This window comes from Platichthys flesus, chromosome 2 (assembly GCF_949316205.1).
Source record: "Platichthys flesus chromosome 2, fPlaFle2.1, whole genome shotgun sequence".
NCBI lineage: Eukaryota > Metazoa > Chordata > Actinopteri > Pleuronectiformes > Pleuronectidae > Platichthys > Platichthys flesus.
In genome coordinates this window covers 9,822,943-9,848,448 of record NC_084946.1, presented here as the reverse complement: position 1 = coordinate 9,848,448, position 25,506 = coordinate 9,822,943, and the positions used below count along the sequence as shown (strand labels likewise).

General features: G+C 42.2%; 1 protein-coding gene and 1 long non-coding RNA gene across 2 annotated transcripts in view; both read right to left on the bottom strand.

Moving 5' to 3' along the window:
* Positions 1-401: 401 nt before the first annotated feature.
* Positions 402-18,281, bottom strand: LOC133961885 (uncharacterized). The gene is made up of 3 exons (XR_009922050.1): positions 18,142-18,281; positions 16,775-16,860; positions 402-782 (listed from the first exon to the last, which is right to left on the bottom strand). It is a non-coding gene; the product is annotated as an uncharacterized LOC133961885 (long non-coding RNA).
* Positions 18,282-22,059: 3,778 nt separating this feature from the next.
* The window catches only part of LOC133961866 (A disintegrin and metalloproteinase with thrombospondin motifs 9-like), a 45,483-nt gene continuing 42,036 nt past the window's right edge, over positions 22,060-25,506 (bottom strand). Inside the window, exons 39-40 of the mRNA XM_062397236.1 lie at positions 25,204-25,312; positions 22,060-24,580 (exon numbers count right to left, since the gene is read on the bottom strand). Of these exons, the coding sequence (XP_062253220.1) occupies positions 25,217-25,312 (96 nt within the window). The 3' untranslated portion in view covers positions 22,060-24,580; positions 25,204-25,216. The remainder of the gene's footprint in view (positions 24,581-25,203; positions 25,313-25,506) is intronic.

Genomic DNA, 25,506 nt, shown 5'->3' with positions numbered 1-25,506 from the left:
CAGTTTTCCTGTTAAGATTTAGGTGAGAAAATCAATAGCCTACCGCTTGATGAATGTGAATATGAGAAATACCATTTTAAACAGAAGCCCCTTAACTTTAAATAAGAAAAGAGAGAAGAACAGTGAACCTGGTCACATTGTGAGCTGGGGGCCTGACTTTTTTCTCTCTCGGGAGGAATAACATGGAATAGCAATTAGCAACCTTTGACAGATCTAGGCTAGCCGATTCCACTTTCAGTCCTTATGCTCGGCTAAAATAAGCGGCTGCTTATTGATATCAGTTTTCCCATTAACCATTCAGGGTGAAAGATTTTTTCCCAAAACATATAAGTTTGACAAAAATACTCGGTTGAGTCTTTTTTTGTGCTTTATTAACAGTACAGAAAAATGTACATCTTCCTCTATAGAACCATGTTTTTACATGTAACCATTATGGAAATGCAATCACAATATGGATCATTTTATTGTGTCTCTGCTGATCCACTGTGATCTTTGATATAAAACAACTGTCACACACTCAAGAGTTTGGAAAGAAACATCAGCAGTGAGTCGGTGAGTCGGCTTCTTCTGCCACAACAACATCTGGAGCAACAGTGTACATAGCAGCATACAAATCAAAGCTACTATACACAAACACACACACACACACACACACAAACACACAAAGAGGCAAACATCCACAAACAAGTGATACAGACACACTCATCAACCATTCTCCTCATGCTCCAGATCCATTATTCAGAGGTTTGGAGCACAGCTTGTCTGAGTTAGAGCATCTGCAACTGCAAGGGGAAAAAAAGCCAAAGGTGGAGTCAGTGAGAGCCCCGCTTCTTTAAACTACCTTCAACTGCAACTTAACACACACAGACACACACAGACACACACACACACACTCCAGACGTGACCATTCAATTCAGGTAAGGCAAAATATAAATAAAAAGCTCTCAATGGAATCTGTGTGCATGTGTTTCCTTTAAATCAATACGCCAAACAGTGTATGTGCCAACACACAATAACAACACAAAAAGAAGGGAGTGTCATGTTGAGTTTAGGCCATTTAAAGGGCACACACACACACATAGGCTTCCCCACTGCCTTCATCCCATCTTCCATTGTAGAGTGGAACATGAGATTTGGGCTGATCAGCGTCCAACAATGAAACACAATCTGGGGCACGCTTTCAGTCTCAAGTGTCAAGCTTTTAAATATTACAGACTATTCTTCATAGGCTGCTGAGCTCGTGCGCACACGGGTGGCATCGTCCTCACATGCGGCACACGGACACACACTGCATGCTCGATCATGTGTACTGGTTCACACCTGCCTCAGGACATCCTGTAGTAGAGTGTCCAGCATATAACACCTGTCTGTCTGTCCCTCTATCTCTCTATCAGACACACACACCTGTCACTTCCCCCACACACACATACACACACACTCCGCATCCCACCTGTGTGGTGACGCTAACAGCAATCGAGTAAGAAGGACCATAGGGAGAGTGCGCACACACACAAATAGGCAGACACACAGTTTTACTCTAATGTGTCAATCAGAGACAAGAGGCTGAACCAGATCAGGAAACAACTGGGCCATCGTTAGGCACGGCCATGGCAGATGTGGATCAAACATGACGGCTTATGAAAGAGCTGAGAAGATGAAAACCGCCTCAAAACACATTAGAAGATAAACAAACAAAACCGAGGGTCTCATAAGCCGACCAGATGGGATTTAAAATGTCCCATAAAAATATATATACAGGGGCCCGTGAGCTGTGTGATCCTACATGACAGGAGCCAGGACTTTCCATACTCTGCGGGTTATCCTCCTGTTTCATCACCAGAGCTGCAGGCAAACCATTTGCATTTCGCTCCCAATGTGCTCGCACGGCGTTCATTATATATCAATTACAGCGCCTGCTCGCCCAGGACATTAAAGCAGCCGTAATGAGGAAAAAGAGGTTTGGGTTTAAACAGATACATAAATAAACACACAGTTATATAAAAGGGCAGATGAGGAATGGTCGTGTCGAAATCAACCAGGAGACAAATTACACCCCGAGACCACTTATAAATATTGGAGTGTTTGATCTCCGCACCGAATAAGTTATTCAGTCTGTGGGGGAGAGGATGTGTGTGTGTGTCTGTGTTACATGTGTGTGTGTGTGTGTGTGTACGTCCCAGGGCTTGTTACTTTACAGAGGGGGTTAGACTGTGGCGAAGCTAAGCTCACTGTTAAGGAATGCAGAGATGCAGCGCAGATCACAAGCCTCCCTGACTAAGCAAGTCCAGTCAGCTTTACTGGCCTAAACTGCTGACTCCCTGTTTGAGCAAATGTGGATCGTGGATACCACCAGGGGAGAGAACCGGTACAAAAAGCTCAAAATGCACCAATTTGTTGCTGGGGCTGCATTAACACACACAGACACACACCACAAGACGTTGCCTACTTATACTCATCAATAATAATCACGTGAAACTGACTTTCACGTGAATTGTTGGTGGTTCTATAGGTGCCAAGGTGGATCCGAGTTCGGCGATATTTCCTGCAGGTCATAAGAACTTTGTCGGCAATATGTCGACTTGTGTGTCTTGACTGTGGCTTGTGTCTTGATATCAGGGGATCATCCCGTCTGTCTGTCTGAGCTCCGGTTGGTCCTATCTGAGCCCTGGGGTGTGGGAAAACCCCATGGCAGGGGGATTACATGGGAGCAAAGGGGGGATTTGCTGGTTAAAACGCTGACCTCTGACACGCATACAGCGGCCTTTTGATTCCACAGATCGACTCATTCTTCTTGCCGACTCCATCGGGACGCTGTCACCGAACGGAAGTCACACACTGTCATGGCCGGACAGGATAACAGGCGGCTTAGGTGTGGCTTTGTTTTACGGGACAGAAGAGCAAGGGGACATTGGTCAGCCTGGGACGCTGCTGAGAACGCAGATATTGTGATCACACATTACTGCCGTCACAGCGGCCAAGTGTGATCCAGTCAGACTGTTCATGTGAATCATTTCCCAGCACATTGTTGAAAGTGAGACTACTGACCTTCATTTTGATTACACCAGTGCAGTGTCCATTCTAAACCTGCCTGTTTGGAATGGGCTGTTCTCTTGGCCTGTGTTAATGTGAGTCCTCCTCAGAAAGTTCAACAATGTTCTGTCACTGTTTATTGTTTGTGTGCCGGAGCTTTTTATCAACAGTCTATGGTGCAAAGTAAAGTTACAGAACTTTGTGTTCATCCTACCAGCGTAACATGCAAGTTTTTCATCAAATGAAATGAATTTGGTTGCCATGACGGATGTCAGCATCCACAACACCGGTGAATTTCTGCGTGCGTCCGAAAAAAAAAATCAAATCATCAAAATGATCTGATGGAAATTTGCCTTTTCCATGCTGATTGCCGGTGCTGTTTGCTTGTTTATTCCAATTCTATTCATATTGAACGTGACCAAATTGCACCTCCTCAGCCCATTAAGGACAAATATACCAAGTGTGAAGTCGATAAGCGTTTCAGACTGACAGAAAGAGAGACAGACGTTTGTGGAGTTAGCAGGTAGACTTCCACACCCACATTTAACTTGTATGTATCAGTGTCTAGGGTGTGTGTCATAATCATAGTTGAAGCTTTATCGAGCTCTTTCAACATCAAATACAAGAGCTGTTGCCATGCGTCTGCTTGTTCCAATTACAAGAGTATCAAGTTGTGAAATAAATCACAGAGGGGGTCCACAATGGAAGACCACCTTACTCCTTCCTCTGGTTTCACAAGATTTTCAAACTCTACAAATGGAGGGACTATTTCCAGGGGCTCGAGCACTGTGAGGGCCAGGAATGAATCAGAGATATTTTTTTAACGTATGTTTTAGTACTGCACTACACCAAGTCTGGATTTGATTCTTGTCATGCACACATCTGTTTTATTTTCCACGAGGGGAAGCTGAACAAATGTTAAAGGCAAAAATGCAAACTATCTGCCACTAGATCTGCTGGAAACAAACGAGCAGATAACCTTGAATAACATATCTGTATTGAATAAAGGTGATGGACTGGGTTCAATGCTGTGATTTACTGGCAGTGAAACATTGGAATCCTGATCCGATTTTTAAACTGGACATGATTCAGTTTGACACCGTCCGTCAGAAACAAAGTGTGTTTCCCACCGAGTTTTGTTCTTCGTGAGGGTCAAAAAGCCTTTGAAACAGCTTTCACATCACGGAATGCAAACTCACTCCAGTGAACCACGGCCAATGAAAAAGACAAAAAATATTTAACAGTTATATTTCCCTTCGGGTATCTGCCCACAACCAGGGTGAAGCACACGCTGCACACTGTGACGTCCGGTGAGCCTCTTTATGGATGTGCTCGCCCCATCTTACTCGCTCAACTACTATTGTCATAGTGATAATGCACTGCTGGTCTGGCCTGTTGTCAAGGCAGCAACAAACTTACAGCACTCTCATCGCCTTGGCAACCGGTGAACCTGCGCAAACAAACTTGGCCGGATGAGTGATGAAGAAAAACAGAGAAGACGGAGAGAGAGAACATGAATACGCCAATATGCCAAATATGCAAAACTCTCAAGCTGCAGTAGCAGAGACACTGTTTTTGCAGAATTAGAGTGATGACGGCTTAAAACTGAGCACTGAGGTGACTCCATCATTACCAGATCCCATCTCCATCCATCTTAATCCAAATGACTCAAAGTCTGTGCCTGTGAGTGCAGTGCCCACACAGTGCCCACACTGTGCTCACAGGCACACACACCTAAAGTACTTGTCAAGGTACTTCGCATCCTCGTGTCTGGACTGGCTACAGCGTGTAGCAATAAGGATCTGAAATGTGCCATGTTTAAATTTGACATGTGAAGTTTCTAACATGCCATCAAGCTGTCTAGACGTCATTGATCTCTTTCCCAGTTTATTTCTCTGCACTTACTGCACAGTTTTAAAACGAAGGGGATGTGTGGTATGTAAAACAATGGTCAAGTTTGATATTTAGAATGCATTACTGCTGTCAGCGGGGCTCTAGGAAAGACAATATCACAGGGGTGATATTTCACCTATAGGTTGGATTACCATTAAATTATGGCACAGGCCCACATGTGCCCCTCAGAGTGGATAATACTAATACTGATGATCTCCTGATATGTGTGTCATCACCAGGTCAAAGGTTTAACTTGTCAAAGACCAGATTTATGACCAAATAACTCTAAAGCTAATGTTATTCTCACCAGCGTCAGCTTTAATTTGCGTTTATCAGCCAATGTTAGCGTCCTTACATTAAGTAAGCAATGTTGCATTGTCATGGTGTGTTAGCAGGCTGTTGTCAGAATTCAGCTCTGCAGAAGCACAGAAGTGCAACTGTACCTTTCAACTCTCTAATGTCTCACTTGGTCCTTATTCTTTAAAAAGGATTTAGGAAGATCCTTGTCAAAACTCACGCCGATATATGCTCTTAAGATAAACTGTCAAATACTTTAATTGGTATTGGCCTACTGATATCTGCCTGAAAGAATCCAGAATCAATCAGGCTGTCGTTTGGTTGTTTGTGAGTGCATTGACCCAAGATCTCAGTAAACAGTGTGTTACTTCTGCTTCAGAGCTTTTTCTTTTCATCTCCCGCTTCCTGCAACCCCCCCACACTCCTCTTCATCATCCAGTCCTTCCTGCACCCACATCAGTTGATGTGTACCTGTACAGCCCGGCACGCCGGCCTACTCTCTCATCCATGAAAGAGAGCCCTCACTTAAGAGCCTCTCTGCTGTTGATATGCAAACACACACGTGTAGATTCAGGCCTGACTCATGCAGACGTGTGAGCAGAACCAAGATGACACCTCGCCCACGCCTCAGATGACGTCAAACCGCACACAGGGGAGAGACATGAGGAAAACACAACAGTCAAAGCAGTGACACTGATATGGTGCAATGGAGTGAAGGGTTTGGTTGTGGAAAAAAGATGAGTACACAAACAATGCAATAAATGCACATTATTTCCAATTTGCTGTCTCCCTGTTTAGTATTTCTCAAAATGAGGTATCACAATGTGACAACAACATTAATAAGCCTTGTGCTTTCTCCTCACTGCTATTTGAAGGAGTGGCTGCTGGGGCTCTTCCCTCAATATTAAACAGCAGCAGTCAATCCTCCCGGGTCAGTGCGCTACTTAAGCCCACCAATAATCAGTAGGCCGGCCAGATCAATAAACCATTGAAATACTTTAGCACTGCAGAGTCATCAAGCTCCTCCTTTGCACTTTGGGCAAATGAGACTTTGGGCTCCACAGGGATTTGGGTCTGTAAGGAAAAAAGACACATCATTAAAGTAATGGGAAGTCAAAGAGTGAGTGTCAGCGTCTTTCCCCTAACTTCAGAGGTTAACCTAATAAACAAGATGAGCGGGGGTCATCTTGTTTATTGCTAATAACTAATCATTTTGTTCATATCCTTAAAGTGATAATCAGATATACCAAATCATGCAAGAGCCCATGATACAAGGATGGCACCTCCTATGGGGTTGTGCGATGCTGACCTCTACTGGCTGCTACTGACATAAAAGCAGGCACCTTTTCTCCCAAATCATCACCGGTGAGAAATTCTTCCATACGCATGTAATCCACCTAGAACTGTGTGTTCTAAGATCCACGTTGGTACAGCTCGGATCAACGAAACTAACTCCCCTAGCCCACCCTCTCGCCTCGGGATGGGAACAGGTGGCTGGAAGGAGAGAACGGTGGAGGAGAAAATAAGGGGAGGAAAGAATCAAAGAGGTCTTTGAAGTGGTGCACTGCTCAGGCCTCACTGGTCTGAGGCTGGCAGGGTTTAAAACCGGTGAGATGAGGAGATGCACGGATGGATGGAGGCTGAGGGGAAGAGAATGAGGGTGGGGGGGGCGTCGCAGAGACGAAGGTTTAGTGAGCAGAGGTGGACGCAGGGATACAAAGGAACACAGATATATGCAAGAGCAAAGCCTAAAAGTGAACCATCAATTATTATATCCGTTTGACATGAGTCCAATCCTCCGTGCTCCCCCTCATAAATTAATATTTTGCGGGATTTGGGGATGTTTCACCGTTAATGACGGGGAAAGTGCAAGAAGGAAAATGGGAAGAAAGAAGGCAGGAAGACTCGTAACAAAAGGCCGGGACAGAACCTAATCTACAGCCGCTGCACGGGGACTCTACACCTCTGTATGCGGGGCGCCCACACTATCAGGCCTTCCAAATCTTTCAGATCGGTTAACAGTCATTAATCATTGACAATAACCCAAATAAAGAGTTAGGGTTAGGGTCCTTAGTTGTCGGTCGCTATCCCACATCTATCTCCTCCAACTCCCCACCAACATTGCTTTCTCCAGAGCTATAGGCCAAATCCACTTGTTTATACAGCCCCAGAGGAAATCAGAGTTTGATGTGAGAGGGGCTTTCATGATTCCAAGACAAACCTAATCCACTAAGTGTTTTCAAGCAACCTGGGATTTGGCACACAGCTGTTGAAATGCTGAGAGCTCGTGCACCTTGTGGGAGTCCGTGGAGCTTACACAGCAGGATGTCAATGAAAGGTCTCTGAATGAGAATGAGGGTGAGCAGGTGTCTGTGTTCTAACGTAAAATGAAAATTACATTGGACCAGTGGTCTTGCTTCACACCTTTCTTAGTCCCACTGGTGACAGAGATAGAAATAGAGGTGGTGGGTTGATAGTGTGCGTTTCCTCAGATTGCAAGGTGAAAAATTCATTAGTAACTTCACATGGCAATGTTATCAATTACTGCAGCTCAGGGCAGAGGCTGCCCATCCAGCAGCCAAAGTGCCTGGAGAAACCTAACCGCAGAGAAACCGTCACGATGACATGAATTAACTCTCTAAGTTGGGTGGGCGGGGGGGGGGGATAAATGCAAACTCTACGCTTACAACAGCGGTGAGCCTGCCTCTCTTTATTTCCAGTGACAGTTCAAAGGCATCTCAGCCCACTAAGCCTTCATTAAAGCATGGATCAGTCCCGGGCAAAAATCGGACAGAATTAGCATCGCTAGCGCACAAGTCAGGGAGAATTACAGAGGTGAGCTAATGTGAGACAGGTGAAATCTGTGCTACAAGTGGATCCAAAGCCACGAGCATGCTGGTTATAATTTACAGCAACAGCCAAACGCACCACAGTTCTGCAAAACAGAACGCATTTGAATTCTGATGGAGAGCACTGTCACACTTAATTTTAGTTATGTTGTTTGGTGCTTTGATGCAATTTTGTCAACTCTATTGATTTCCATCTCTGACAGGGCTTTGTAAACTATTTAATATTATACCACAATTTCACACACAATGTACTTTGAACACTGGGATTTACTTCTGGATTTCTCCTTCACTAAATAATAACGCACTTTCCAGCATCACTCAATTATGGCGTCAACCTGCAATAGAAGAGCTATAAGTTTGAATGATTTTATATAAGTGAGACATAATGGACTTAAACATTGAGATCAAATCACAGTGTTGAGTTTTTCTCCATAGATAGATAGATAAGCTTTATTTAGACAGGGTACAAACCGATTGAGAGCAGAGCGTTTACAGTGGTGCCCTGCATTTACATAAACAAGTGAAAATTGCAATGTAGAGGAGTAACATCTCTTAAAAAAGGGGATAACCTGATATGAGACAACATATTAAAACCAACATACCATTTTCTATGAGAGACTAAACTGACTTTTCTGATGCCTATCGCTCTTAATCCAAACACATGAGCACCTGTTAGAGATGACCTTGATAAGAAGAGACTTAGGTGGATCAGACTGACACTATATACCGTCTCTATTATACACAAGCTGCCTGAAAACACTACACACACTTCTACAGCTGTCCAATACAAAGAATCTATATGAAGCATACGTTAGCTTTTCCAATATAATAGCTTCAGTACATGCTCTTTGTGCATCACTTCTTGGATGAGTGATTTATGGACACTGACTTTATCAATTGGCTGGATCATAGTTTAAAATAGTCATAGGATGCTCAGAGTGGTTTAATCATCTCTATGCTGGAAAAATGTGTTTGTTAAAAAATGTGTGACTAGCCTTGTTGTCATCATAGAACTGGAAGGGATGGGACTAAAGAAGGCCAATTTAGAATTTTAATGTATTAACTTACTTAAATTCTTCTTTTCTTTTATCGTACACATGTTTCCTCCTGCTGGTCTCAACTCCTCTGAAACAGCCTTACTTAATTTGACAAACCTTTAGCTAATTTTATTTTTATAATTGTTTTAAATTTTTCCATCAGAATGCTGGTAGAGGGATTATTTAGCATCTATAGGATCTGAGATAGCAAAGCGGTTTTCCAGGATACACTGTAAAAGAAAAAACACTTGTGGTCAAACTACAGTAAAAAACAAAAAGTTATTCTACAGATATTTAAAACAAATGCAAATAAATACATTCAGCAATAAGATATAATTTCTGTATTTTTTTTACATAAAGAGTTCAATGTTATTCAAAATTCAAGACTGATCGCGATCTTGTGAAAGAAAGCTCTAATTTCCCAATATATTAATTTAAAGATTATAAATTTTCTTCAACAAATTCTGTTTAATTGAATCTTTTATGGTATTTATACTTAATTTAGAAAATAAACAGTATATAATACAGTATATATATGTGAAATAACCTTTTTTACAGTGGGGGCTTCAATGGGAGAAATTGAGGAGAAAGTTCAAAACTGATGTGGAGCCACAACTATTGTCAGTGGAAAGTAAAAGACAACTTGTCCTAAATGCTGTTAGGGATACAATGGGAATCAATTTATTCAGAACATCATATTTGTATTCTGTCATTTTATCAGTTATCCAAAGTATTTTAATTCAGATAAATCCCCATTAAAGCCTTTCTCATTAATTAGTTCCCCCCCCCCCCGTTTCTTCTGTCATATTGTCATGCACTGCGGTTTCTCAGTGAACACACAGGAGACTTTCTTACACAAATTAAAAGAAGATGGATTTTTTTTTTTCAGTGAGTGAGCATCAGCATTATACTTTCTTCTGTTTAGTTTCACCTGAGGGTTACCTGTATAATAAACTTGGTCAATAAACCTGCATCACGCTGCTGTGTGGAGTGCATACGCTTTGAAACTCATCATGCAGTACTAATGATACAGCAGCTACAGCGAGTAACAGAGGCAATTACATGCACCGAGCACTGAGGCAACCCAACACCTCGGAGCATCTCCTGTTGCACCCAGAACCCACCTGGTGGATGAGATGACACAACCTGCTGCCGTCTCTCAGAGCGCATCCATCTTTCTTTTGGACATGACAATGACACTCACTCTTTTGAGAGATGCACAACATGCACTCGTCTAAGTACATGCAAATATACCAGGATACACCAACAAGCTCTTTTTGTTTCTGGCCGTAGAGCATCTGGACCGGAGGTATCCCACAATCATAATTACAAGCTGTATCTACACCAGAGGAGAGGCATCATTTCCGCTCTCCTGACAGGGTTTACAAATACACAGGCAGCCAACCAAACACCCGGCAGCTCGGTCGCACCAAATCAATCAGAAGAGGCATCAAAGATTCCGCCTGAAGAAGCAATAAGTTGGGTTGTTATCAAAGCTTGAGCGACCATTCAGAAGATCTAATAAGAATTTGGGAATCACAGTGGATTCTTCTGCACCGAAGGACTGCGCGGGTTCAAAGTTACAAATCGGAGGCCGTGTGTTTCTCTACCTGTGTTCATCATTAAAACTCCCACATGAAGACAGAGGAAATGAGGAATGCTACAGGAATTCAGTCGTGATCGGCTTCTCTTTCTGTGACCTCTATGAGCGTTTCTGTGTCACATCATCTGCCCCGTTGAATTCTGATGCTGGGATTTCATTGGAATTCCGCAGCTGACCAACAGGCCCCTCAGGATCTCGGCCCCGGCTTAATGGTAAGACCATCTTTGTTGCCGTGACCGCCATGCATAATCCTCACCGTATCTGACTCATTACAGTCAAATCAAACGCTGGGTTCCGTGTGTTTCTCTGTGGGCGGCGTGGCGTGATTTGAGAGGAAGGGGAAGAGGAAGAAGAAGCGAGGGAATGAAACAGCAGCAGGGAATGAAATGAGAGCGATGGGAAGGGACAAGTTCAGCCGAACACTGTCAGAGATCCTCAAAGGTCAAACTTTGATTGATGTCAGGGCTTCACAGTTCCCCAGGTTTCCATTATCTGTGAACATCACTCATATATAACATGACCCTGCACCCCTGTCAAAATATATAACCACTTCAGAGTAAATCGCGCCCTATATGACAAAGACAAAAAACGCCATTTGCACAATAGAAAACCCAGCTTAACAAGTCATTTGCCTCCTGAACCCGTGTTGAGCGCTATCACAGCTGCTTTCTGCACCAGACCAGGGAGGGAGAGAGGACAGCAGGATGGAGAATGTTTTCCTCCCCGGATACTGTGAAGTGAGGAGGCTTTCTACCTCCACGCCAATACCCGGACACAGCTTCTGTGATAAATCTGCTAAACTCTCTTTTGTGGGCACTGACCACCAATGGCTTCTTCTTTCTTTCTCCTCCTCTTCACCTCAAGTCTTCTTCTTCTCTGCCAAAATAGCCAGGACCCATTCATATGCCTGGTCGCCCTGACAGTTTTATTTGCCGGCCCGTCATGTTAACATAGTGAATGGCCCGGCCGGCCTGTGTTATGCAGATCACACAGGGTTACCGAGGGGACAGACTTCAGCGAGCCTTTCAGGGCCGGGTTAAAGCTCAACCCTGATCCCTCTTGTTCTGCTGCAGTCATCCTCCTTTTTTCCCCCTCTTCTTCTTCTTCTTCTTTTTTCCCCCTGACTCCTGCTTTTAGCCAGCTAAAGTTTCAACTAAGGCCCTGTTGCACACAAGGACCGGCTTTGTCCAGCTCTGGCTAAACCTGAACTAAACCTGCTGCTGTAAATGAAGTTTATGTTGTGCTCTCGACCGGGAGGAAATGAATAAAGCGCAAATGGCAAGATCTTATGGCATAAATCTTCCTTTCTGCTTCACGTTCGGGAATGAGCTCAACCTGTGCAACAGTTCAAGTGTAACCTTTTAAAACGCACCTCTAAAGCACACATGCATCATGCAGAGGAGCGACATATGATCGGGATCAGATAGTAAATTCACACTCAGGGCACATGTTAATAAGCCTGGTAATGAGGCTCATTAGCACAAGGAAAGGCAATCAAGCCAAAGGCAAAGTATTAATAATTCAGATGAAGCACGTTGTGCAAGAAGAAACTAACCTGCCCACAGCAGTCAACTCAGCTTACTGGGTTACACAGGTACTGGCACACAATCAGCCAGGTAACACAAACTCTTCGTCTTGTTTAGTATTAGTTTGTATGTGCAATTTTAACAGTTTTCCAGTTTACAATAAGTGCAATCATTTAATTGTATGTTATGTAGTGTGCATTGTACCTTATGTCTGTGTCTTTATTTTAACAATGTCTATCTATCCAACAGTGTCTACACCGTTTCTAAAGATGAGCTGAGAGGCGGATGGTATCCTGGGTGTCCTGTCCTTTCAACCAGTTATGCCACGCATGTTTCCACAGCATAGCGGCTAATGGTCAAACACCCAGATGCATGCAAGCAGCTTCTTTATTGTAAATTTCTATCACACAGGATCTGGCCAGACACCCTACGTAAAATCTAAGATTTAGTTACCCAGAGCCCCAGCTGAAATCTGACTGGCCGCTGAAGTGCCCCTCTCCTGTCAGTAGTCTTTTTTTCCTCTGACCGACAATGCTAACATTATATAGTGTACAATTTGTTAAAATAAAAATCTTTTTGAAATACACTAATTACAGTTACAAATATATTCACCGGTGTATGGCTTTGCTCAAAGCTATAAAGCTAACAGTTTACAGGGAATAACTTGAAAGTGATGAATCATGACTTGTACATGGAATTTGAACATATAATTGGCTCTGTGTAAACTGGGGCCCCTTAATGGCCCCTGATTTAGATAAATCCTAAATTCTCGTTACCCCTTTCCACTTTCCGAAAGCACATTTTTTGGGAGATGAAAGTTTGTGGACACTGACTGCTTGGTCTTTCACTCACATTTGAGTCAAACAATTTCAGTAGGAAAATTCTTCAGGGTAAGGTTTTGGTAGGCCTGGGTGATTCCAAATACCCAACACTATACAGGCTCCACTCTTTCTCTGAATGGGAAATGCTTCAACACCCTCAGTCAGCTTTGTATAAAAGACCAGTTTTTTATACTTTCCCCGGGGGGGGCTCTGCTTAGTGGAAGCATCTTAAGCCTGAAACATGCTTCTGCGACTGCGTCTGCGTCTTTTCACGCCGCTGTGGCGCAAGACTCGTTTTCATTCATGCTTCCCCAACCGTTGCGCGTCTTACAAAGCAATTCCGCGCCAGAACACTAGGCGGAGTAATGCTTTTTGTCGAGACGACCTTAGAGACGCCTTCTTTCTTCTTCGTCGATTGTTTATTTAAATAGCCACTGCGGCTCCTCGTAGCCTTTTTCTGGCGGACAAATCCGCCAGTCAGTGACAGGTTATACAAGTGATCATACTATCGGATATCTTCTGCCAAGTGCTCTTCTATTTGGTCCATATTCGTTCTTCTAAATCTTCCGTGATTTCTGCCGGTATTATGGGGCATGAAACCGGAAATGCAGCTCCAGAAGGGATGTAGAGCAGACCAATCACAGCCTTGCGGGCTGAGTGAGCTTGCGGAGCTTTGCCGTAAATTTTAGAAAAGGGGGTCGACACCCGTCAGCACGTAAGGAGGGAAACATAAGCACGTAAGGGACCCGGAAGGGCTCTTGCGCTTACGGGCCCGTGAAAACGCAGAAGCATGTTTCAGGCTTTACACGGAGGCAATATGGAGGACGGAGGGGGGATAAGCAGAATCAGTATGTGTACAGTATCTATGTTCATCTACTGAATATTGAGTGGATCATCAATAATTTAGTGAATTCTAAGACAAAACTGTGTTAAAAGTTCAAAGACTGTGTAGCTGTAACATATTCATTCTATAAGCGCTCCATTCCTGTGGCCTCAGTTAAACAGCACATGTCCATCAACTATTAAACGACACAACAGGAATCCAAGGAGTCCCAAAAAATGTTAAAGCAGCAAGGAAATACAAATTATATTTCTGCCACACAAAACCACAATATCGTCTGTGAATTTCTTAGTTAATTCACGTCCACACTCCTCCCATAATGTGAGGGGACAACAGTTAACACTTATTGCTTTTTAAAAGGTCTCAAGTGAAAAAGGCCAAGACAAGGGAGACCAGTGACAATGCTAACAAGCTGTTGTTAAGCAGTTAAAATGATTACCATGGTCACAATCTTTGTTTAGCGTCTAAGGATGCTAACCGTTGCTTAGGGACAAAGTGATTGATCAATACAGGGACATAACATGGCCACAGTAGAGCCACACTGCAACGATGACAAAAAAGTCCTGTTGTTGATTTGGATTTGGCCAGTTTCATATCTCCTCTTCTTAGAGATGAATAACAGATCATGTCTGGCAGAGCGTAAAGCTGCCTTCACACATGCACTGAGGTTGACAGGGCTGTATGTGAGAATGCAAAATTTCTGGGTCAGTTGATCTGGACATTTTTCAGAACTTTTATTGCCGTCCTCCTTGTAAAAACCCAAGAGAATGTCCAAATAAACTAAATGAAATGTTGATGGCCACAACAGACACAAAACTGAAAAACAAAAATACATATATATATATATATATTTATAATACTAATATCTCAGAATGAAAAAGATACACCGAAAAAGATGTCTACCTGGAGAGATAACGAGATTGAAGAGCTTTTGGCAATAAGGGTTGACGCAAATGTTAATGTGCTGTAAACAAAAACATGTGATTTCTGCAGTGGAATTTATATGTCACGTCCTGTCTCCTGCATGATCTCCTCAGACGCCACCCTTGCCTGAATCCAGCCATTGTCAAGTTTTGTGCATAAGTCCAAATGCCACATTTTTTGGACATATCATAGGTCGTCATGTCTGGAAAGGTGAGTTTATAAGTACCTCAGTACACATGCACCATCATGTATCTGTGTCTGAATCAACAAACCAAATCTATTAGAAACTGTTTTTATCTTTGGTTGAATGAGAAGCAGACAAACAGCATCTGGTTTGTGACCACAGGAGACAGCATGTAGGGGGCAGCACATCCCCCTCATCTCACTATCTCTAACCTCAGGGTCACTTTGAGTCCACCGCCTTCCCAAACACCGGCACATCTAACGTACCCTGTAAAATAAGCAGGAAAACACTTTGAGTTTTGCCTGAGAAAGAAGCAGGACACTCTTTGTGAAACAACCAAAGTTTTCTCCTCAGTAACAAAGACCTGTCGGAGCAATAAAACAGCCTTTTCTCGCCTCCTCACACAAAGTCAGGCTCCTTTTACTCCGTGTCCACTGACAACGTTTTAGTCCAGTTTGGCGGACGGGATAAAGTTGACTTTTTATTGTGAGACTGCAAAGACAGAGGCAATGAAGGCTGCATTCCTAAGCCCTCGGTTGCCCCTGCACTAGTTTACTCTACAGCAAAAGGAGACGGTCTTTACGGTACAGGCCCAGCCCCTTCTGTTGTGGTTCAAATTTAGAAGAGAAAACACTCGACAAATCCATTTGCTGCAGTGTCAGCTTTGAATAAGCTGCCTCCAACTTTGTAGACTTTCCTTTTGCCAAAATACTAAAGAGTTTTTCCTTTTTTTATGAGGTATTAGGAATAATTGCTGTGTGTACTGCTGGATGAATACAATCCCTTACAGACTGTGCAGGTGTAGGAAGAATTTAACTGAATCAGACTCTTCCTTTACACTGTTTACTTTAGTTTGTTGTAATTTAGGCTTTTCCTGCCCAGCTAATCCTCTATGGAGCAAGTCAAGCAGCTTATTGTGTTGCACGATTGCAATGGAGGATTTGTAATCAGGACATGACGTGGCTTAGAATTTTGTTTGTCTCCACAAACTTTATCTCCAGCTGCCACTTAGAGGTATAAATTCAGTGATACAGCTCATAACACCTCCATTAAGTCGGTGCTGCTAATAGTGTGAGTTTGTTATTGAGTGGGTGTGGGATGTAATGATCAGCTGATGCTAATAAACCCACACTTGTGTGACTCTCTGTGTGTTGCATTCCTTTAAACAGAGTCGCACACATTAGACACAGTCTTCCACGCACTAACCCGAACCACCTGCACTTCATCCCAGGAACACGTCCTCTCACAATACACAGTTCTCTTTCGTAGCATAACCTGGTTTACGTCCGGCCAGTTGTGACCGAGCGAGTGCGGGAGCCTCAGGCGTGAATCCTCCCCGCTGCATTAAAGGTCTTACAGGAAAAACTATTATCTCAGAGCACACAGGGCCAGAACAATGGCTCCTTCACAGAAGTATGCATGACTGATTCTATTCAACATACCAAAGGTCTGGAGGGTTTCCTCCTGAACGCTGCGCTACTTGCAGAAGAAACACTGTTTCTTTTATATTGCACTGTATATAAACTGATTTCTAGTGGCTTAACAGAAAAGCAAATAATCACTGGTTTTAACTCTTAGTGTGGATTAATTCAGCGATGTGTAAACATTTAAGTAAGCATCACACCAGAACGATGGCATGATATTGAGCTCCCTCCTGTCAAGAAGAATCTACACATCGGGGGGGGGGGGGGGGGGGGGGGGGGGGGGGGGGGTAATGACAGTGTGGGCATCACAGTGAATTTGGTTGATGGACGAATCGATGGCCTTACCTCCATGCGTGCAAGGAAAAGCCAGGACACTGATCTCCACAGGTGATACAGGGCTGTCCTCTCTGGAGCTCATCCGCAGGGCTCAGCTTTGGACAAACATAGATGGGATTGACAACCTGTATTTGTTTATACAGCACTTATTATGTCTATAGAGGTGGACAATTATATCAAGATGAAACATTTTCACATGGTCGATATTGATAATTATCGCAATAAATGCCACAGTATTATTTATTTTAGGTTTGAAGACTTATTTTTGATTAAAAGTTGTGGTTTACTTTCTTTTAAATTCTGATAAATTACCCAATTTGGGGTCATTAATCTATTCATCTATCTATCTATCTATCTATCTATCTATCTATCTATCTATCTATCCATCTATGAGTAGAGAATGATAAATTCTTGACAAACAGCAAAACCCTTACAAACCTGAGGTATATCAAGTGTTAAACATCCTGTGTTTGCACCATGCATAGGCTTTACATCAATGTCATCATTACATCATATTAATTTGCCATTGATAAAAATACAATGCTGGATAATTATTGATATTCTAATGGTGGTCGATTTTGATCAGTGTCATGCACAATATGAACCCCCCAAACCAGACCTACAAAACCACATTATAGAAAAAGAAAAGTTCAAAAATAGAACGAAATGAGAGTAGCAGCCCCAACAACAACACATAGAAACAAATGTGGTCAACCATTACCATTCAAATATTTAATTCTGTCATCATCAGTACAGCCTAACATTTCTGGATTTTGAACAGACATTTCCTCTTGTACAGCTCATCTTGGAGGACCAGATCAAATATATTTTTTCACAGCTGTTGAAAACACCTTTGACTTCTCCATAAGTTGCTCTAACATAAGACCCAGTGCCAGAAGTATGCTTGTTTTAAAATATATGTGCATGAATTTGGTTTTAACCCGAGATCTTTAAACCACTTATCTTCATGTGGAAGGTAATTCATTATGTTTTCAAGCTGCAAGATATATAATTTCTAAATTATTCCTTTATTGTCCAGCCCTACCTTTGCCCTTTTAAACACCAACTCAACCAACCTAGAAACTCTTCATGTCAGAGACTCACTCTTCTGTGAGTTATTCACCTAATGTGTAAACGTACTGCAAAACACCTTTTCTTCATGTAACTTATCAAGCCATCAAGTTGAATAAGTATTGATGATGTTAATGAGGCTTGTGTGCCAGGGCTTTTTCATAACACGTGTAACCTGATGCCCTTGGCAACAGGGGCAGAAACAGGAACAACTTCGCAACTTAAAACAATAAGACGCGTGCGTAATGGCACGTCGACACACGCGCTATGGAAACCTTAAAAACAACCTTGTTGCCAATACTTACCGATGAGGTGAAGTTTCTCCTCTTGGAGCTTCGAGCGAACATGACAGTCTGATCCCAGGACAGCAAAGACACTAGTAGCGACACAAATGGAGACGAGCGTGCGCTTTCGTTAGAAACAGAAATCCCCTGCGATTTGTTCCAGACTCACAGTGTCTGTCCTGGCTACAGACCCATCCTATTAACTTTATTAATGAATGGAGCTGTGGGTTCCGGGTGGCAGCTCCACCCTGTTTGCTCACAACCAATGGAAAACGAGATTAATTTTTTTTTTTTAAAAGGAAAAAACTATAATTTGGATGAAGCTAAAGCTTGGATGAAGCCAGGGATGCAGTGGTAAATGACAGTGTGGATCAGTCCTGACGTCCAGTCTCAGGATAAATAACAGACCCTGTAATCATTGTGGAAATAAATGTTTTGTGCTCATATTCTCCTCCACACACCATGTTGCCTTCGAAGTTGCATTAGGAATTGCATTATCTCTTTTGGCAAAAGAAAATATTTCTTCCAGCAGTTACAAGACGACATAGCACAACCCTGACTAAGGAATAGCAGAATATCTTTCGTTTTATTCCCACTCACAGCAGAGAGACACTCATGTATTCGTCACATCCATTCATCCCACCAGAAGAATCTAACATTCTCCCCACATGGTATTTTTCTTCCCTGTGGTCTGACAGTGTCCATTCACCATCAGAAAAAAAGGCTTTTGAGCGTCACCGGAACAACCTCAGCGAGAGAGTGCTCTGACTCCCAGATGCACTTTATCAAGATGTTCTTATATTATTGTGTTTTAGACATTCTTCAAGGATGTATTCTAGAAAATGCAGCTCTGTCAGCCTCTCTAACGTTCAGGCTTTCATGAGTCGGTGCACAAATGTGGATGGTATTTTAGATTTCTCTCACACCTACAGTTTTAATGCGGAGACATTACATTTGCATGGATATTATTGCAGCTTTCACTGTGAAGGGTTGAGTAACTAATGAATTGTGCAGGATGGATCCTGGATTAGACCAAAAAACAAAGCTGTGAATTCAGTATGTTTATGATCCAAAAAACAAACAAAACCGATTCTGAAAAGACAATGAAAACTTGACTTAGTCCTGTGTTTCATACAGAGCGCCGTTATATTCCAAAAGCTATTCCTGTAAAATGCATCATTCACACTGTTACACTGGGTCACATGTTCTTTAACCCCATGAAGAGTGTAATTTAATTTCGAGTCGCACATAGTGCTGGCGTATATACTCACGAGAACACCTGATGTGTATTATGGTCTGCCTGATTAATGTGAACTGAAATGCCAAGTTTCAGCCACTATCTATGTTTAATCTGTAAATGTCACAGACATTGAAGGGAAGTCATGAAGTAACTAATGCAGGGTTGATTGTTGTCTATTCATGGAATTTGTTCAAATTTCCAAAAATGATGAAGCAACCTTTAACGTTTAAGCTCGATTTGTCACTAGTGTTATTATTATTAATACTAATAATAGTATTATTATTTTGCTAATTCATCATTCATTGCAATCAGTTTTGGGATAAATATGTTTTATCGGAGGTGGTGGTTGTTTTAATCATGCTCACTATCAGACAAACTAAAAAATGAAGGTTATAAGTTCCAATTCAGAATGAAAGAATGGGACAGAGGAGGAAAGGCAGCAGAGCAGGTCTAGCTGTGTGAAAACGTAATAATTGTGCACTTCAGTGAAATGAGAAGAGGCAGCATGGAGGCTGTGGGAAGGTCTGGGCCTCCTCTAAAGGACAGACTCTAACCTTGAGAGACTTGAGTTGCACCAGTAAATTAAAGAAAAGAAAGAAATTCCTGTTCGACATCAGTGCTCTGTGTAGACCCACACACAAATACATTAACTCACTTACTGCACTCAGATAAACACAAGGTGTATCTGGGCATCCAAACTAGCTGTGTGTGCACGCAAGCCTGAGGCTTCCACTCACTGCTGAGCCCCAGTTCAAATTTAGCCTAGATTAACTTGAGGAATGATGATGGTAGTGATGGGGAGACGAGCTGACTCTGGGGACACGAGACTTCAAACTACCTTCATTAAGTGTCTAAACACTGTTGGTAGAATCAAACACAGCTTGTGTGTAATTTCCAGAAGCAATGCAGAATACAGTTGGAATCCAGGAAAAATTATTATTTTGGTCATAGGTCGCAGTCAGCTGTGAGTGTTCATGCAAAGAGCGGATTGGAAACTGTAGAAAAAAAAACTCTCTTCATAAAAGCTTTATCCAGGATTTTAATCCTGCCCATTTTCCTTCGCATTATCTCAAATATCTTGCCGGTGAACTTTTGACTCACAGAAGTCAGCCAGGGCTGACTCTCGGTTCAATGGGCAGTTGCCTGTGAGGTGGTGGACGTGACTCTCTGAGGTGTCAGGAACATCTAGTACAACCTGAGGCTGCTTAGATCACTGCTCTAATCTTTGTGGGAAAGTCCCAGTACTGTACTCACTGTACTCACCAGGATACAGACACGCAGAGAAGTAGACTGCCGGGGTTTTGAATGAACACATCCATGTGTTTGTTTGTAGCTTTCATCACTAAAATGTACATTTGCCATTTTTCAAAACATTGGAGGAATCTGATATCTCCTGTATTACCTTGTAGAGCAAGTGTTCCGAGGAGTGGTGTCAAATATCGATCATATTCATACGCAAACCCAAAGACTTCAAAAGTGCATGAGCCTCTCATCTTCTTCAATCAGCCACAACAGAACCTGTTGGGTTCATACATATCTGCTGTGTAACTTATGGATACATTTACACGTGTTTATTTCAAGTTTTAAATACATGCATGTGGATGGAAGCAGATGAAGGCCATAAAGATTTGAATGTTATTAGCAATTGATCTGCCGGTTTGTGAGACTGAACCGCCTGCATTCTTCAAAGAAACACAAATGGAGACCTTATCTCGTACTCCACACCTCATAATTCTGATATGCTATCCCAGAATTACCAGATCCAAAATTCTACAGAACGCATACAGAAATTCAGTATTTTACTTTGAAAACCACAGTGATCTGAATTCCAGGTTGTGAAATGTTTAATCTATATTCAGCATGGTCGGGGGAATTCATGAAAACTTTCAATAGCAATGCAACTATTTATGAGCAGCAAGGCCTAGCTTGAGATAACATTCTGGCTGCATCTGCTCAGAAAGGATTTCCTGTAGCTCTGTCATTCTTATTATTTGAAATATCTTGTGTTATAAAAACCTGCTGTCATTTGTCAACAGAGGGGATATCTCACAGAGTGCCAGAAAGAAAAGAGAAAAGAAACTGACAAACTGACCCCCTGGATTTTTGTGAATTACACTCTTAAGTTTCTGGAGCTGTTGAAAGCTCCTGTCTCAACCCCCCTTCCAGCCATCCGTCTTTTCACACTCATCCCCTGTGTAACAGCTACTTTATAAACAGCACCTTACTCAAGGTGTTGACAGACATTTCAGTCAGTCCCTAAATGTCTAGTTGGCTCCTGCTGCCTTGCAGGTTTTACCTGAGATGACAAGAAACAACATGAAATACAGATCATGCTCCACAAGTTTGGGAAAACTTCATCGATCTGGCAACGAAACAACGCTCTTCCCCTACTGAGATCTGCTCAGCTGTGAGCTTTATTGAAAGAGCAATGCTGTCAACATGTAGATGGTCTAATAATTCATCTTTACGAGACGAGAGATTCGCTCCATAAAACACATCTGTCAGGTCAGAAACAAGACTGTTATGATGGTGGAAGGAGGGCAATCATAATTAGGTGGAAGCACTAAATAAGAGCGAGGATATGATATTGGTAATCCAAGATTTTTACAGCCGGTCTACTGCTGAATGATACGTCAAGGACAAACTGGAGTTCAACCTGTATAGACGTGTGAGAAACAGACAGACGACCAGGGCAGGCGTTTTTATTTTCTTCTCATTATCGACTTCACAAGATCATTTATCATGCTTTTTTATATGGCAGCACCAAAACTTGCTAATAAAGTTTATGCAGATGAGACGTACAGAACATATAAATAAATGTATTCACAAATAGTTGGTGTGTTGCCAGACAGTTCGTTTTATGGCAATAATACTGCATGGTAATTCATAATCATTTATGTACATTCACATAGAAAAAAGGTTAAATAAATACTGCATATAAAATAAGTGTATGCAAAGACACTTCAAACATACATGTTCAGTTACCTGATAAACACGTGGCAAATATGTAACATAAGATAAATACACATAAATATCACATCATAATCCCTTCATTGACTGTGTGACACCTGAGAACTCTGTGGACTGAACTGACATTCACAATAAGTGAAGTGCCTTTTTGAAGACACACAACTTCCGCAGCGCTGTTAGACATTGTTCAACATGTGTAAAGTTGCAGATTAAAATTGTGTGAAATTCCCTTTGGCTGAAGTTAATAAAATATGGCTTCTTCATCAGCCGTACATGTAAAATGTACTCTACATATCTACTCTATCCAACACTACGGCTTACAGAATGCAAAGAATAATTTCTGCTTGTGTCTCTTTAAGAATACAAATCAAGAAACTGCATTAAACTGGTTAAAAGATGCAAAAACATACATACACCAAATAAAAAGTACCCTGATATTGTCACAACAACAGGTCCATGACAGGAGCCTGTTCATATGTACAGTTTGGACAGATTTCAAATGGAAAGAGGAGAATGTGAGGTACATGAGCTGGTCTCCAGGCAGCATCTGGACCCACGCGATGCTGCGGGGGCCTGGGAGCTCAGCAGTGTGAAGGGTGTCTCCAGGGTCGGACCAGTGCATTAAATCTACGGAGCATCTATACCGGAATTTGAATCGGCCCGAGGTGAAGTCTTTGTTTTCTGAATTCTTTCAAGCTGCTCCAGATAAGATAACCTGCCCTCGGTAAAAAGCTAAGAGGCTAATAGCTCTCCCTGGTCACTGCACACCACCTGAGATATACGCAGAGGAATTCAGGGGCTCTCTGAAGTCTGGCAGCGTAATCTCTACGATTCCTTTAAAGATGTGTGTGTGTGTTTGTTACGTGTCAGTATGCTTGTGTATGGGTAAACTTCTCTAGATGTGAGCTGTAAATCCTAACCCCACTCATTGCATGTGCACTTCCAAGGACACACATTATTATCATTTTTAGGAGTCTGCATTGACTTCCATTCATTGTGACCAATTCACATCTTCCCTCCAACCTTAACCAGGAGCTCAGAAAATAACATTTGTCTCATTAGGACCACACTTTGGTCCCCATGACATCTACTGGTCCTGACAAGGTCAGTGTTTGTACTGGAAAAGGTACAGACACACGTGCACACATGTTTATATCTAGTGTCTTCCTACGGCACTGAAATGGAGATCTTCCAACACCTGAACACATACAGTATTAATGCTGATGTATGGATCATATTTCAGAGAAAGCACTGTTTGTGTATCAAACTATTTCACCTAATGTTTTCTACTAACTTAAAAGAAAATGAACTGACTTTATTCCCAGAGGGACTTTTAACAGTATGAGCGTATTTTACGAATGCAGGTGTTGGAGTCATGGAAGTAACACCTGGCTTTTTCCTGCAGTGTTATTATCACAGCTGATCCTAAAAAAGCCCCGTCTCCGATCTGACAGGACGAGGACCTGCAGCTGCGGTAAACAGCTGGACAGACACGGACGCGCACATTCCAGCGGGTTTGATTGTGATAGGCTACAAACACAGCCGAGGTTTACTGAGGTAAGAATTACATAGCTGGAATGACAGCTGATAAAAGCACACTTGAGACAGGAAGGACCTCTCGACTGGTAACATCTGACTAAATGAGACATTCGTAGAAAAAAAACATCACTGACAATAACGTCTTTTTAAGGAGCTTCTTATACAACCCAGTGTAGCACAGGATTCTAGCACCTGTAATCCGGAAAGCTTGGAGGTTGATAGAAAAGAGCCCCACTGATTAGAGACACCTCGCTGCATATAAACACCAGGACTGCACACCATTATAATCACAACATCATTGGATCAAACACAACTTATTAAACTGGTCCAGAAAGGAGCATATGGCGGTGACACAGTGGAGTAACGACGGGACTGCAAAGTCCAACATCCAACATGGAAGGCACATGTGTGGCAAATAAAAAACAAAATCTTCTGAGTGGCAAGTGTGCTGTGTTCAGTATTGACAACAAAACTGTTAAATTAAACATTACGATACAAAAATAAATGGAGAGTACAATAAATAAGACATTTTGATCCCGCTATGTACAGTACTTACACCTGATTAATTTACATTATACACACGTGGGCGTAACAGAGGTCGCATGAAGGACGGGTTTGAGCTGTGAGTGGACTGTAGCACCACAGAGACGGGGGGTGTGGACAAGAGGCACACCTGGAGAGGACTGCAGCTGAGATGAATGAGAATAGATGCTGGAAGGAAATCATGATGCAAACAGCGTTAGCACTCAGTTACTGCTCATGATCCTGCACTGCAACATGAAACTCTGACAAAGAAAATCTGTGGATTCACTGAACAGAGCTGCAGAGAAGATCTTTACCTGCACAAAGGAGCTTATGTTTTCATCTGTGTGTGCAGGATTACACGAAAAGTGATTTCTATGAAATTTTGCAGATTGGTGAGACCCAAGCAAGGTCACCTTTACTTTTTTGGTGTCGATCCAGATGAGGATTTTTTTTCACTTTCAAATAGTGAGATCGTACACTTGTGATATTGTTATTGATGCACACACATTTATATATAAACAGAAAGTTTGACAGATGTGCAATCACTCAACCTCTAGTAAAAGCCAATCATGTATGAACATTAAAATCATTCTGATATCTGTGTGTATGTGTCTGTGTGTGTGTGTGTGTGTGTGTGTGTGTGTGTGTGTGTGTGTGTGTTTGCTTGGTTGTGAAAACCTGAACAAGTCTTGTTTGTTTTTGAAGTTACAGCAGCTTTTAGTCCTGAATCTTGACTGTGGTTCTAAACTCTTTGCTTAACTTTAATAAAAAGTGTCATATTAAATGTATATTTTAAATAAATCTCAAACCTGTGTGATAGCATTAGGTCGTCTCCATGGTTACAGGCAGACTGGAGCCAGAGGACGGTGTACATTTACCACAGTAGCCTCCACACATTCCTGACACTCTGCTACCATCCTGTGGGTACAAGAGGAATTACATAAAATTATAAAAATTTGATGTTGTGTTTTAGGATTAGTAGGTTTTGTAATAGTGTGATGGTGACACAGATTTTACAGGATCACAGCTTTCTTTCTTTTTGTTGTTTTGTCTTTGTCCTGTGACTAATCAATATTTTCCCATACTCAATATACCAATCTGTCAGAGTTACA